Raw genomic sequence first — 14,561 nt, forward strand, 5'->3', positions numbered from 1 at the left:
AAAACATATTATTCAATTGTATAATTACTTTTTTATCTTCTTCGATTATTTTACACCTATGAACATTTGGATGATTACCATTTCATAGCCCAATAAGGTGCATCAAGAAAAGCCATCAATTCTGTGTTATTGGTTCGTTCACAGTCCCCGTATACAGTCTTTCCCTATCTTATGCACTGTGGCGACTAAATGGCACCTAAAGACTGAACCATTGCTCGGTTGATACTGCAACTCAGTGGAGTGATGGGGGAAAGTTTTGGAATGCATAGGCGACTCATTCACTGACACCACTCCATTCAATAGTTTTGTGCAGCAAAAAAACTGACACTGTTGTACACAGCCTGACTGCCGGAAGGTCAAGTCACAGAATTGAATATAAAAAATGAAGAAACGGAAGCATCAAAGTAAAAATTTTCTCTATAAAAGGCAAGTACTGATACAAGAGTCAGTTTTTAGGCCTACCCATAAATTATAACAAAAAGGATTAAATTTGTTTCTTCAGAAATAATTACAGAAATTTAGAGATTTAAGAATTTAATTTAAACATGTTGGAGTTGGTAAAATAATGACTTTTGTCTGATTGCATTCAAGTTGCAGCTTAATAACGGTTTCTATTTTTCAGATGGAAATAGCATCCAAACGAAAACCGATTACAAATTTACTATTGGGCCAAGAATCAATTAAATTTATGTTTAAGTATTTCCAAACAAACTTGAAGAAAAACCATGGATTTCTCCGTTGTGAATACTGCACTTTCAAAACTGATGAGTTGAGCGTGAAGGTAAACTAATTAACAATCTAAGGCTCGGTTGCACAAAAGCCGGTTAAATTTTAACCGTGATTAAGTTCACGAGAACCAATCAAAGAAGGCCTTTTTTGACCAAACGTAGTGAGGTCTACGTTTCAACTTGCTTTTGTCTGTCTGTATGTAATGCGATTACGGCCAAACGCGTTGATAGAATCCGATAAGGTTTGGCAGGAATATTCCTTTTTCAACTGCGCGTCGATGTATACACAAGGTTTTTTGAAATTTTGCATTATTAAAGGATACTATGAAAAAGAAAAGGAATTCCTCCATACTCTGATATCACTATATATATCATCTACTTTGAAGATAGGATCAACAGGCTATAGAATTATTCATAATCAATCAACTGACAAGTGGATTATTCATTGCATGCATTACACAGGCCATGTCTATTTCTATAAGGAAGGGTTTCAATATGATGCGAGTCCATCAGTATCAATATTCTCACATTTGAAAAACAAAATTTAATAGGTGATTGAAAATAAAACGAGTAGTTCTGTGAACAGTAGACCTCACGCAGCAGTATTATCATCCACAAGTACCTGATTGAAACTATAGACCTTATGGAAATACAGCAATAGACTGGCTTCTCCACACATCTGTGTAATCACTTGTCAGCTGATTTATGATGAATAATTCTATAGTTTTTTACCGTAAAATTGGCGTATGAAGGAGGCTCCTTTTCCTTTCATATTATCCTGAAATGCAAAATTTCCAAAAACCTTGTATATACGTCGACGCGCAATTAAAAAAGGAACATACCTGTCCAATTTCATGAAAATCTATTACCGCGTTTCGCCTTAAATGCGCAACATATAAACATTTAAAAATTAAGAAAAATGCCAAACCGTCGACTTGAATCTAGGACCTCACTTCGCTCGGTCAATCATCTACTTTGAAGATAGGATTAATCAGACTATAGAATTATTCATAATCAATCAGCTGACAAGTGGATTATTCATTGCATGCATTACACAGATGTCTGGCCGTGACTATTTCTATAAGGTAGGGTTTCAATATATTCTATGATGCGTGCCCATCAGTATCAATATTCTCACATTTGAAAAACAATTTTAATAGGTGATTGAAAATAAAACTAGTAGTTCTGTGAACAGTAGACCTCACGCAGCAGTATTCTCATCCACAAGTACCTGATTGAAACTATAGACCTTATGGAAATACAGCAATAGACTGGCTTCTCCACACATCTGTGTAATCACTTGTCAGCTGATTTATGATGAATAATTTTATAGTCTGATTTTTACTCTAATATTGGCGTATGAAGGAGGCTCCTTTTTTCCTTTTATATTATCCTTGAAATGCAAAATTTCCAAAAAAAAACCTTGTATATACGTCGACGCGCAATTAAAAAAGGAACATACCTGTCAAATTTCATGAAAATCTATTACCGCGTTTCGCCGTAAATGCGCAACATATAAACATTAAGACAAATGCCAAACCGTCGACTTGAATCTTGGACCTCACTTCGCTCGGTCAATCATCTACTTTGAAGATAGGATTAATCAGACTGTAGAATTATTATTCATAATCAATCAGCTGACAAGTGGATTATTCATTGCATGCATTACACAGATGTCTGGCCGTGTCTATTTCTATAAGGTAGGGTTTCAATATTTTCTATGATGCGTGCCCATCAGTATCAATATTCTCACATTTGAAAAACAAATTCAATAGGTGATTGAAAATAAAATAAATGATTTAATGAATTGAATAATGCTGAAGAAATTATAATATTGTTGATTAAAAAATAATTAATTTCAAAATAGTTGAGAAATATTTTTATCAGATGGAAACATTATCACGAAACTAGATAAATCATCATATGGGATACAAATTTAAACGTGAACTGAGTTTATTAAGTGAGTTTTTGGTCTAGGAGAAAACAAATAACGGTTTTTAGGAGTAAATTATGATTCAACTGTGAATTGTGATTCAAGTGAATCAACTAGAACAGGTGACATCAGATACGTGTGGATGAGAAAACTGCCTGAGGTCTAATGTTCACAGAACTTTTTGTGTAGTTGAAAAGTTGATATTGTAGTAATTATTCATATTGAATGAAAAAGACTAAGAAATTGTCAAAAACCACACATTTATTGACACTTAGAAAGACCGGTTTCAGTTATTACACCATTGTCAATCTCTGATAAACTGGCTTGTTCACAGAACTACTAGTTGAAGACGGCTTTTCTGATTAGTTCTCGTGGAATAAATTACGATTAAAATTTAACCGGCTTTTTTGCAACCGGCACGAAGGGTGTGATCACATTGTATGCATATATGTGCACATGCACGTCGAATCATGCATGCGCCGAGAAAACAAAATCTGAGAGGTGCCATTGAAACACGTTGTGACTTGCATGTAGCTGCACACACTAAACGCAACCAGCAAGTGCACGCGTTCAGTGTGAGTGTTCCTATTGCTCTCTCCAGATTTTCTTTCTCATTTGCAAGCTAAGGCTGGGCACACACCGATTAGTCAAGACAAGACTAGTCATGTTTAGTATTTAGTAGTTCTGCGAACAGTAGACCTCGCTCATGAATACAACTCTCAATCTAATGAGAAGGGCCAGTAAGTACAGTATATTGTGAAGATTTAGCCATGTCATCTATTATTTTCTCCATTGGAAGTGCTAGAGACACTGTTTGCAAGGACACCGGACTTATCAAGGAGGTACCTTTATATCGTCTCCATATTCCCAATATAAACATATATTACAACTTTTCTAATAATTAATTATAAGGAATTGGTCAACTGACGGAAAAATGGAATATACAGTAGGCAATTTAGATGATGAATCGTCTCACAGACGATGGTGAGATGAAAAATTATTCTAAATAAGATGAGTTTGTTGGTGACAATGACAGGAGTTTGCTAATGAGTTTTCATGATAAGTGGATTCAATATTATGGCGAAAAAGTAGGAACATGAGTTGCTGGATCTTCAAAGATACGAAAAAGTAACTTTTGAGCTTATTCTACGGTTTTTTAAATATTACAAAAAAACCGGAGGTCTTACCAAAAATCGTTACACATACGTTTCTGCGCCTTGTTTCAAAGAACTTGCATACCAAATTTCATCAAATCGGACAATAACTGCGACTTTAACTGCGGTACAAACAAACAAACAGACAAAAGCCGATCGAGTCGAAACTAAGACCTTAGCTTCGCTTCGGTCAACAATACTTCACATAGTTGCTTATGAGGACATGTCTAATTGCCATGACTAATCAGTGTGAGTTGCGTCATAAGCAACAATGTGAAGTATTGTGACTAAACGTGTCTGATCATGTCTTGTCTTGACTAACTGGTGTGCGCCTAGCCTAAGACATGCATAATCAAGATTGCATCTATACGAATTCAATGTGATCAAAAATAAATCGAATAAGTTTCATAATTACCTTTTTACTTGATGCTTTGAATAATCCATTCAACATTTTTTAGATCATCCAATCCACAGGTTTTCGAAGTTATCACTTATCACACGTCAAGAAATGAAATGAGATTAAAATAATATAACGTATATGAATCCATTTCTTACACAAAACCCTATACTCTGTCCAATTTCGCATGAGCTCTGAAAAATTAGGCCGACCCTTGCTCCCCCACGCGCAGGTACACACGCCTGGCCTACCTGCGCCATTGATATACTATGTATTTACTACGTAGTAGCCTATACAGGTGAAAAGGCAGACTGTCCCTTTACTCACACACACAAAAGGAGACTGCGCTGTGTGTGTGTGTGTGTGTGTGTGTGTGTGAATAGTAGGAGGGTCGGCCTAATACTTCTGAGCTCATGCGAATTTGGACAGAGTATAGAAATTGCAGTTAGCTAACTGGTGGAGAACTATAACTGAATAATAAGCATTTCAAATATATAGGTATTATTATAGATAAATCATAGATACTACAAATATTGAGGTCCACGTTATAATGGCAGTACCTGATTAACATTGGTGTTGCTATCCTTGTCTATCATTTGACAAAGCAGATAGCGCTATCCTTCCTTTTCTAGCTCCGCCACGTTGCCAGATCAGTTTTCAACTATGTAGAAATATATTTTTTTCAACAAAATATTCAACCTCAATTATAAAAATTTATTATTCAATCATTGCAGAATATAAATTCTCGACTAATAAAATACAAGTGATAATATTTTTAACAAGAATAAACAGTTGTAACTATTTATTTATTTAGAATACATAACATGTAATGACGATGACGGAAAGAGAGTGGAGTCGAATACAGGCAGGAGAAATGAGGTTCCTCAGGTCAATAAAGGGGAAGACACGAAGAGACAGAGTTAGAAATGAGGATATAAGAAGAGAATTGAACATGGGGAGTATAAGGGAAAAGGCTGAAAGTATGAGACTACGCTGGTTTGGGCACATGAAGAGAATGAGAGAGGATCGGCTGCCAAGGAGAATGGAGGAGATGAGGATTGAAGGGAGGAGACCAAGAGGACGACCGCGACGACGATGGACAGACTCAGTGGCCAACGAAGTGGAGAAGAGAGGACACCGATGGCGGCAGGTGGAGGACGAGCGATGGTGGGAGGACCGAACAAGATGGAGAGGCATTGTAAACACCCAGACCCAGCACTAGCTGGTATGTATGTATGTATAACATGTAAACCTCGAAGAGGTTTACAGCTAAACGCCAATGTTAATTACTGCCTCTATAGATGACAGTGGCTAGGCAGAGAATCGGCAACGATGTTCTCCTATCTTTCTCCATTGCCATTGTAACGTGGACCTCACTATACCTTCGCTAGTCCACTAAGTTCTGACACTTTAAATACATTACTTGAATATTAACATTACTTAAATAGCCTACATACAATGCATTATTTTTTAATATCTACTTTTTCTAATACTGTCCATCTTCGCCACTCCACTATGTTATAACGACCAATAGCGGAGTGGGATCTACAAGTAGGCCTTTATTGTATTCTAGCAGGTAACACTTGCTTCGCAAGAGTCCATTTAAAAACTTTACAAACTGAAAACTTGTAATGAAATCTTGAAGAATTGAAAATAGGCCTATAAACATGAAAACTGAAAACTTGATGTAATGAACTCTTGAAGAATTGAAAATAGGCCTATAAACATCCTCGGTTAATTAAGAATTTATATGCAAAAATTCAAGTTAATAAGTCCAGTAGTTCATATGCCGTGATGATTGCCGTGATGATGCGTCAAACATAAGTTTTTTATCCCGTACGTGTTAAGCGTACTTTCAGTAAGCCAGTTCTTTCAGTTTATTATCTTTCAGTTATATTAATACTTTCAGTTTATAAGCCAGTTCTTTCCTTTATTATAGTTATATGAATTCACTTTCCACACAGTATTATACAATTCTATTTGAAAAATGAAATAGTACTCGTATATTTACAATGAATCATTGAGATAATTATGATTTATGCATTTGAAAATATACATATTAGAGGGCACCAGAACTCAATCCCACTATTGTCCTCAAAAAGCCCACTGAGCAGTACAATTTAAAAAGCAGAACTTGAAAAAACAAACTATTTACAGTATCAAATCATATTCTACTATAATTTTTCTCTAATTTTGAATGATCAATAAAGATTGGAGACCAGCCTAAAGATCTCGTTGTCACAGTAAGTCAATAAATTCATCTATTGAAGAAATTTGACTGCTAGTCGTCCTATTTAGTAACAAAAAAGTGATATAATTTTTATTTCAAATTTCAGAAAAGTTATTACCTGTTGGGGGTGCCTTATGGAAGTGACCAGGAAACCGTTCGACAGGCTTTTGTTCAACTAGTCAAGAAATATCATCCTGACAGCGGCTCAGAGAAGGCGGATCCACAGCGATTTCAAGAGGTTTTGTATCAGTTGATCGTCCATTTTTACATGATTGAGACCTGTAACAAAACAATAAACCAAGATTCTTTACATATTACATTTTTATAGTCAACTATTCAAGAAAATACAATATCATAAAGAAAATGTATCAGAAGAAGATATAATAATAAATAAATTTATTTCCTTTAAAAAATGCAACAAACAATTAAAACATAAAAAGTATAAAATATCTACAATACAATAGGCTTATGAGAAAATATGGAATTCAATTCTATTGGAAATTAACCTACTCAACTATGGGAAACCCATGTACTAGAGTAGGTGTTAGTAGTAGTAATAGATTGTGGGTGAAGGTGCAAACTGCAAATACGTTGGGTAAGTGAGCTCACATATTGTTTGAGATTATATTTTCTATATGATGTCTTCCAGTTGAGATAATCCAGTTCTTAGCGGCAGTTTTGAATCTTGTAGGGTTTTCTATTGACTTGATTTGTGCAGGAAGTAGATTGTGGAGTTTTGGTGCCAGGTGGTTGAAGTGTCGTTGATATATTGCCTTCCTAGCCACGTTCGTAATAAGAAGGTTTCTGTTTCTTGTGTTATGACTCTGGTTCCTATGTTGAAAACTTTCCGGGTTTTTGTGTAGTCTGCTAATTATTTCCAAGGAGTAGAGCTGTCTTATGTCCATCACACCAAACTCATTGTAGAGCTGGTCTGACGGATAACGAGGTGGCCTCTGCTTGATGATCTTCATTATTAGTTTTTGCACTTTTACCGTGATATCGTATATTGTTTATGTTCCAAATTCCTAGCCGAGTTTTGTTAACTCAAGCCTATTTCTGTCTATTATTACTGTTTTGACCGAGTGATAGTGTAAGAACGGCGCAGTATGAGAGACTACCAGCGTCACACAGCTTCACGATAAAGAACTACTGTACTAGGACTATCGGCTTGAGTTAACAGTGAAATTAGAAACATAAACACCCTATACCATGAGATATCTTCTTCTAATATCTTCTCTAGTTGACAATATTTTAATAGAGAAAAATTGAGAATATGTTATTGAGGGAACATTTTCTTAAAAGTCAATACCTACATTTTTGAATTTTCAAGGAGGCAATATTTTTCATTGAAACTTTGTGAGAAACAAGGCACAAACCTGTATATATAATTGGTTGGTTAAGAAAATTGTGATGGTTTTTAATCTATTTCAATTATTAACGATTTCTGGCAACAATTTGACACACAAAAACAAGCAGAATGCCAAGAGTGACATAAGTAATATTTTAGAACTCAATTTAAATACATACTATATAATATTAATTGTAACTTGTTTTTATCAATAAATAACTAATTAGGTCCTAATCAATAAATATTTAAAGAAACTTAAATTGAAGTGAGAAATGCACTTACTATTATAGACTCTGATGATGGCCTACACAAGGTCGCAACGATCGTCACTCTTAATTATTATAAGTGCATTTTTCACTTCATTAAGGCCATTTGCACAGTGACAGTTTAAACTAAATTTCATTTTATACTGGATTAAATCCGTATCAAGTCTCGTTTGCTATGATTTGTTTTATTTTAAGTTCAAGTCAACAGCTGATTAAATTCAGTTGAAGTTTTGACTGTGCAAACGGCCCTCAGTGTTTTGAAATAATTGAAGTTCGAAATTAATAGTGGAAAAGACTGGATGTGGATATTCAACACAAATATTTATCCAATAGAAATCTTTGAAAACCCCCAAAAAGCTTGCAGTTGCTCTGTAATTGTAAATAAAATTACAATAAGATTGTTTCATAACTGATAGATGAATTGAAGTGGCTGAAAAAAGAATTGAAGTGACTGATAAATGAATTGATCATTTTTCAGATAGAAAATGCTTATAGAAGACTACAAAAGAAATTCTCTGAGGACAGGTGGAAAAAGAACGAAGGAGTGGGAGAATATGGATTATACTATGACGAAAAGAAAGGGGCACAAAAAGGAGTTGAAGAACAGAATATTAATGTAAGTTATTCATTCAAATTAATAATAATTAATATTCACAATAATTAACAAATAATGCCACAACGTGATGATGCGTCATTCGTCAATTGGCTAGCCCTAGCCAATTCTTTCCTTTATTATATTATTGATCATACTCTAATATGCGGACAAGCTCTTTGAGCTTCAACTTTCACTGGTTCCTTTTTCACACTCTTTCCACTAGAAAGTAAATAAATTTCAAAAGTTTGTTTGAATCTTTTCCAGTTTGAAACCACACCACCCTCCAATGTGAGTGGTGCTGGTATACACAATTTTCTAAACTATTAACTCGTCACCATGTTTTTTGTTTTGAAATAAAAACAACATCACATGTTTCCTAACATAACCTTAGGGCTTCTACTTTCATTTATTGAAATCCATACATTACAACATTACATGTTTTCTAACATAACCTTTAACCTTCTATTTCTTTTCAGAGACTGCTACCATTTCCCGGCAATATTGTCCCCAACAGAGATACTGGACCTGCCCCTGCCAATAATCCTGGACCCAGCTATACTGCCCCTGCTAATCCTTGTCCAGTTATGCTGCCCCTGCCAAAAATCCTGGACCCAGCTATACTGCCCCTGCTAATCCTTGTCCAGTTATGCTGCCCCTGCCAATAATCCTGGACCCTGCTATACTGCCCCTGCTAATCCTTGTCCAGTTATGCTGCACCTGCCAATAATCCTGGACCCAGCTATACTGCCCCTGCCAATAATCCTGGACCCAGCTATTCTGCCCCTGCCAATAATCCTGGACCCAGCTATACTGCCCCTGCTAATCCTTGTCCAGTCATGCTGCCCCTGCCAATAATCCTGGACCCAGATACTGCCCCTGCCAATAATCCTGGACCCAGCTATTCTGCCCCTGCCAATAATCCTGGACCCAGCTATACTGCCCCTGCTAATCCTTGTCCAGTTATGCTGCCCCTGCCAATAATCCTGGACCCAGCTATACTGCCCCTGCAATAATCCTGGACCCAGCTATACTGCCCCTGCCAATAATCCTGGACCCAGCTATACTGCCCCTGCTAATCCTTGTCCAGTTATGCTGCCCATGCCAAAATCCTGGACCCAGCTATTCTGCCCCTGCCAATAATCCTGGACCCAGCTATACTGCCCCTGCCAATAATCCTGGACCCAGCTATACTGCCCCTGCTAATCCTTGTCCAGTTATGCTGCCCCTGCCAATAATCCTGGACCCAGCTATACTGCCCCTGCCAATAATCCTGGACCCAGCTATTCTGCCCCTGCCAATAATCCTGGACCCAGCTATACTGCCCCTGCTAATCCTTGTCCAGTTATGCTGCCCCTGCCAATAATCCTGGACCCAGCTATACTGCCCCTGCTAATCCTTGTCCAGTTATGCTGCCCCTGCCAATAATCCTTGACCCAGCTATACTGCCCCTGCTAATCCTTGTCCAGTTATGCTGCACCTGCCAATAATCCTGGACCCAGCTATACCCCCTCTGCCAATAATCCTGGACCCAGCTATTCTGCCCCTGCCAATAATCCTGGACCCAGCTATACTGCCCCAGCTAATCCTTGTCCAGTTATGCTGCCCCTGCCAATAATCCTGGACCCAGCTATACTGCCCCTGCTAATCCTTCTCCAGTTATGCTGCCCCTGCCAATAATCCTGGACCCAGCTTTACTGCCCCTGCCAATAATCCTGGACCCAGCTATTCTGCCCCTGTCAATAATCCTTGACCCAGCTATACTGTCCCTGCTAATCCTTGTCCAGTTATGCTGCCCCTGCCAATAATCCTGGACCCATCTATACTGCCCCTGCCAATAATCCTGGACCCAGCTATTCTGCCCCTGCCAATAATCCTGGACCCAGCTATACTGCCCCTGCTAATCCTTGTCCAGTTATGCTGCCCCTGCCAATAATCCTGGACCCAGCTATACTGCCCCTGTCAATAATCCTGGACCCAGCTATTCTGCCCCTGCCAATAATCCTGGACCCAGCTATTCTGCCCCTGCCAATAGCCATTCAGTTGCAATCGGAATGTTGAGGTGAGAAGACGTGTCGGCGAGACTCTGTTATTTTGTTGTATTTTTGAAATAGATGAAAGTGTGTTTTTGCTGTGAAATTGTACAAGTGTGAAGGATATTGGCACAGGAAGTATTCTACAGTTCAATAATTTCCTATACATTCATAATACTCTCATTCTTTCGATAAATGTGTGAAATATTTAACAAAGAGCAGCTTCCATTATGAAGGGCTCTAAGTCGAAAAGTGGCTGTGGAGATGGTGGGGATGGGAGAGGTTCAGTGAGGCGAGGGGATGCAGGGGAGGGATGGCGGTGGGGGTGCAGGAGTTGATAGTCATAATCAATTATTGTCGCAACAAACAACTGGTGGTGTTCTCAGTGAAACTTTTAGTTCGAAAATAGATATTCTTATCAGAAAGGTTGATACGATTCAGACTGATATAACCACTATTAAGAACGAACAGAAGGACATCATAAAGTCTATTGAACATTTATTTGAACTGAACAACGATAATGCTGCCGCGATTGAAAAAAATAAGTTGATATTAATGAATGCTGCAAAAATATTGATCGATTCAAACTTGTAATGTGCAGTTGAATAAAAACTTTCAAAAACTTTCTGTTGAGAAAATAATTTAAATCAATATCTCAGAAAAAACTGCATTGATTTGATAGGTGTCCTTATGATAAAAATGAGAATTTGATTGCTATCTTGAATAGAATTTCTCTAGCTGTGGGATTTCAGTTGAAGGACTTTATGATTGACAAGCCATAGGCTACCATCAACTTCCAGTTATAAAGGCATAATGCAGCCTCCTATTATAGTCAAGTTCGTTGGTTTTACATACAAGAATAAATTCATGAACTGCTTCAAAAATAATAAGGGACTCACTTTGGCTGATCTAGGCTTCGCTGACAAGACTAAGATGATCTACGTGAATGAAACTATGTCACCTTTGAATCGTAGCCTCTTTAAAACTGCTAAAACAATGCAAAAGGCCGGAAAGTTTCAATACGTTTGGTTTAAGAATGGGCGAATCTACACTAAAAGGGACACCAACTCCAAACCTGTCATTGTGAGCTCAAGTGAAGATCTACAACCATGAATGAATATTATGTAATTGCATTGAACTGAATTATATTTGAACTGATCTTCAATTTTGAACTATCTATTATGAAATGTCTTCATCATGAACAATAATTTGATTTTGTATTAATTATAGTAGGCCTATATGTTATCTGGCTCTTCCTGCTCTCATCTCTTGAAAGTCGTACGTTTTTTTTTTCTTCTCTCCTTATGATATAGGTGGCAGGGTCTTATTTTCATTTATTGATTATTATTATTATTATCATTTTTTCACTACTTTTGAAAGTATCAAAACAATTTTTTTTTTTTTTTTGCTTTATGAAGATTCTAGATTATATTTTTAATTTCTAATAGTACTTTTTCAATTTTGTCAGAACACATTGCTGATAATTATTATTTATATCATTATTCATTTATCTTCTATTTATTACTTTTTGTATGAGTCTCATTGACGTTGAACCCCTTAGTAAGCGTATTACTTCTTGTCATGAATTAATCATATTGAAATGCTTTCATCTTTTCAATTCTATCTCCTGTTCTTTCTTCACTCATATACGTTTCCTTACATATCCCTTCATCTGTTTTCATCTGAGTGCTTGTGGTGTGAATGATGTAACTAGTATGGACCTATTGTTGGTACATGTAAACAATTTTCTTCGGAGCCTATTTCTATTATCTCTTCTAAGTTTATTTGGATCTATAATGATGGAAGAATGTAAATATTTAATTGACATTACCGAGATAAACTCGTGTTTTGTTACTGATGCCGATAATCTAACGATAATTCACCAAAAATTCGCAGTCTTAATAAAAATGTTGATGCATTTATTGCTTACATTAATTGCTGGAAATTGAAACCTGACATAATAGTATTGACTGAGACGTGGTTTCAGCCACTTGATGACGTCTCCGTTTATATTGATGGCTACATTGGATATTTTGCGGGTAGTAATGTAACACGAGCCTCTGGAATTGCAGTTTTCGTATCAACCAATAAGGGGATTAATTGCTCAAGATTAGATATGGAAATTCAGGGTGCTGATTCCATTTTGTTGAAATTCGAAATATCTAACTATTGTTTTAATGTTTTAAGTTTATATAGATGGCAAGCTTTTTGTATTGATAACTTCTTAAATGACCTTGCTGGTGGCTTCTTGGAGAATGACAAAGGCAGCAATAACTCTATAATTTTAGGTGATATTAATATAAATATTAATGACATAAACAATGATAAGGCATTCGAATATTTGGAAATGCTGAGCTCTAATGGATTCGAATCTCTTGTCAACATTGACACTCGAGTAACTAATGTAAGTTCTACCTGTATAGATCACATTTTCTTCAAATCAAAATTCAACGCTAATAAAATACATAGTGCGGTAATTGAATCACATATCACTGATCACAGAGCTGTATCAGCTTCATTGTCCCTTATTAAAAACACAAATGATAATGATATGGTTCCACAAATTAGGAAAAAAGTAGATTATAAGAAACTAAATAGTTTACTATTAAAGCATGACTGGAGGCGTATTCTCGCCTATGATAATGTTGATGTAAAATTTTCTGCTTTCATGAATGTGCTTAATTCTTACATAGACGATGCTACTTCTCAATTTTCACAATTACAATCGAAAAAGCATTATAAATTTCTAAAGCATGGATGATGAAAAGTTTGTGCTCGGAAATAAAGAATCGAGACAAACTCTATAAAACTTTCTAAAAACCCTCATAATGTCCAACTTAAAAATGATTTTATAACTTCTAAAAATAAAATAGTCAAATTAATTAAGGAGCAGAAGGTGAAATATTTTTCTAATTTGAAAGCCTACCCTCCCAAGCGACAGTGGGAGATTATTAATAGTTATTGCGGTCAGTCATCCTCTAAGGAAAAGCCAATATCTTTGAATATTGATGACTCTGTGATTTTGGATGAACAGGTTCTGGCAAATAAATTCAACGATTATTTCATAAGAATTTCTGGACAAATTGTGTCATCTATAGCTGATTTAGATGATGCTACAAAAAAATCGTATGAACGCAAATTCAAAATTATCGTTCCTGTAATTCTTTGTTTTTAAGGCCGGTCACTCCTGATGAACTGTTGTATGAAATAAATTTATTAAAAAAGGGCAAGTCTCCAGGTCCTGACTCAATTTGTTCTGAACTTCTCAAGGCTATATCTACTTTAATAGTTCCGATTCTATGTGATATCTTCAACACTTCTTTTGGAGGTTGTATTCCTGCCGATCTAAAAATTGCCAAGGTGATTCCTATTTTCAAATCTGGATCACATACCGACATTTCTAATTACAGACCATTTCATTGCTCTCTATTTTTTCTAAATTACTTGAAAAACTATTCAAGAAGCGATTAATCGGTTTTACAAGCAATTCAAATTTTTCAATAAGCAACAATAGGTTTCAGGAGGGTCTGAACACCGAGCATGCTTTGCAAAATTTCATGTCTGGAATCTATAATGGATCAACAAACCGTATAAGAGTAGAACTTCAGGTCTATTCCTGGACATAAAAAAAGCCTTTGATACGGTAGATCATTGCATTCTTTTACGCAAATTGCATGAATCTGGTATCCGGGGGATGGCCTTTAGATGGATCGAGTCATCTGTATAATCGTAGACAATATGTGTCCATTGGTGAATTTAGTAGTGAATTGGCTTTGATCACCTGTGGTGTACCTCAGGGATCGGTATTGGGTCCAGTCCTTTTTTTGATTTACTTGAATGATCTTTTTTCCCATAACTTTCAAGGCTCTTTAACTTCTTT

The 14,561-nt window shown here is 36.3% G+C and overlaps 1 protein-coding gene and 1 long non-coding RNA gene across 2 annotated transcripts in view; one reads left to right on the forward strand and one right to left on the reverse strand.

The window, feature by feature from the left end:
* Positions 1-625: 625 nt before the first annotated feature.
* LOC120348753 (dnaJ homolog subfamily C member 28-like) overlaps positions 626-14,561 on the forward strand; it is a 29,518-nt gene continuing 15,582 nt past the window's right edge. The window contains exons 1-3 of the mRNA XM_039437440.1: positions 626-781; positions 6,549-6,680; positions 8,535-8,672. Coding sequence (XP_039293374.1) covers positions 689-781; positions 6,549-6,680; positions 8,535-8,672 — 363 coding nt within the window. The 5' untranslated portion in view covers positions 626-688. The remainder of the gene's footprint in view (positions 782-6,548; positions 6,681-8,534; positions 8,673-14,561) is intronic.
* LOC120353528 overlaps positions 6,567-14,561 on the reverse strand; it is a 30,358-nt gene continuing 22,363 nt past the window's right edge. The window contains exon 3 of the long non-coding RNA XR_005572436.1: positions 6,567-6,721. This is a non-coding gene — a long non-coding RNA (uncharacterized LOC120353528). The remainder of the gene's footprint in view (positions 6,722-14,561) is intronic.

The sequence above is a fragment of the Nilaparvata lugens genome, chromosome 11 (genome assembly GCF_014356525.2).
Source record: "Nilaparvata lugens isolate BPH chromosome 11, ASM1435652v1, whole genome shotgun sequence".
Taxonomy (NCBI): Eukaryota; Metazoa; Arthropoda; class Insecta; order Hemiptera; family Delphacidae; genus Nilaparvata; species Nilaparvata lugens.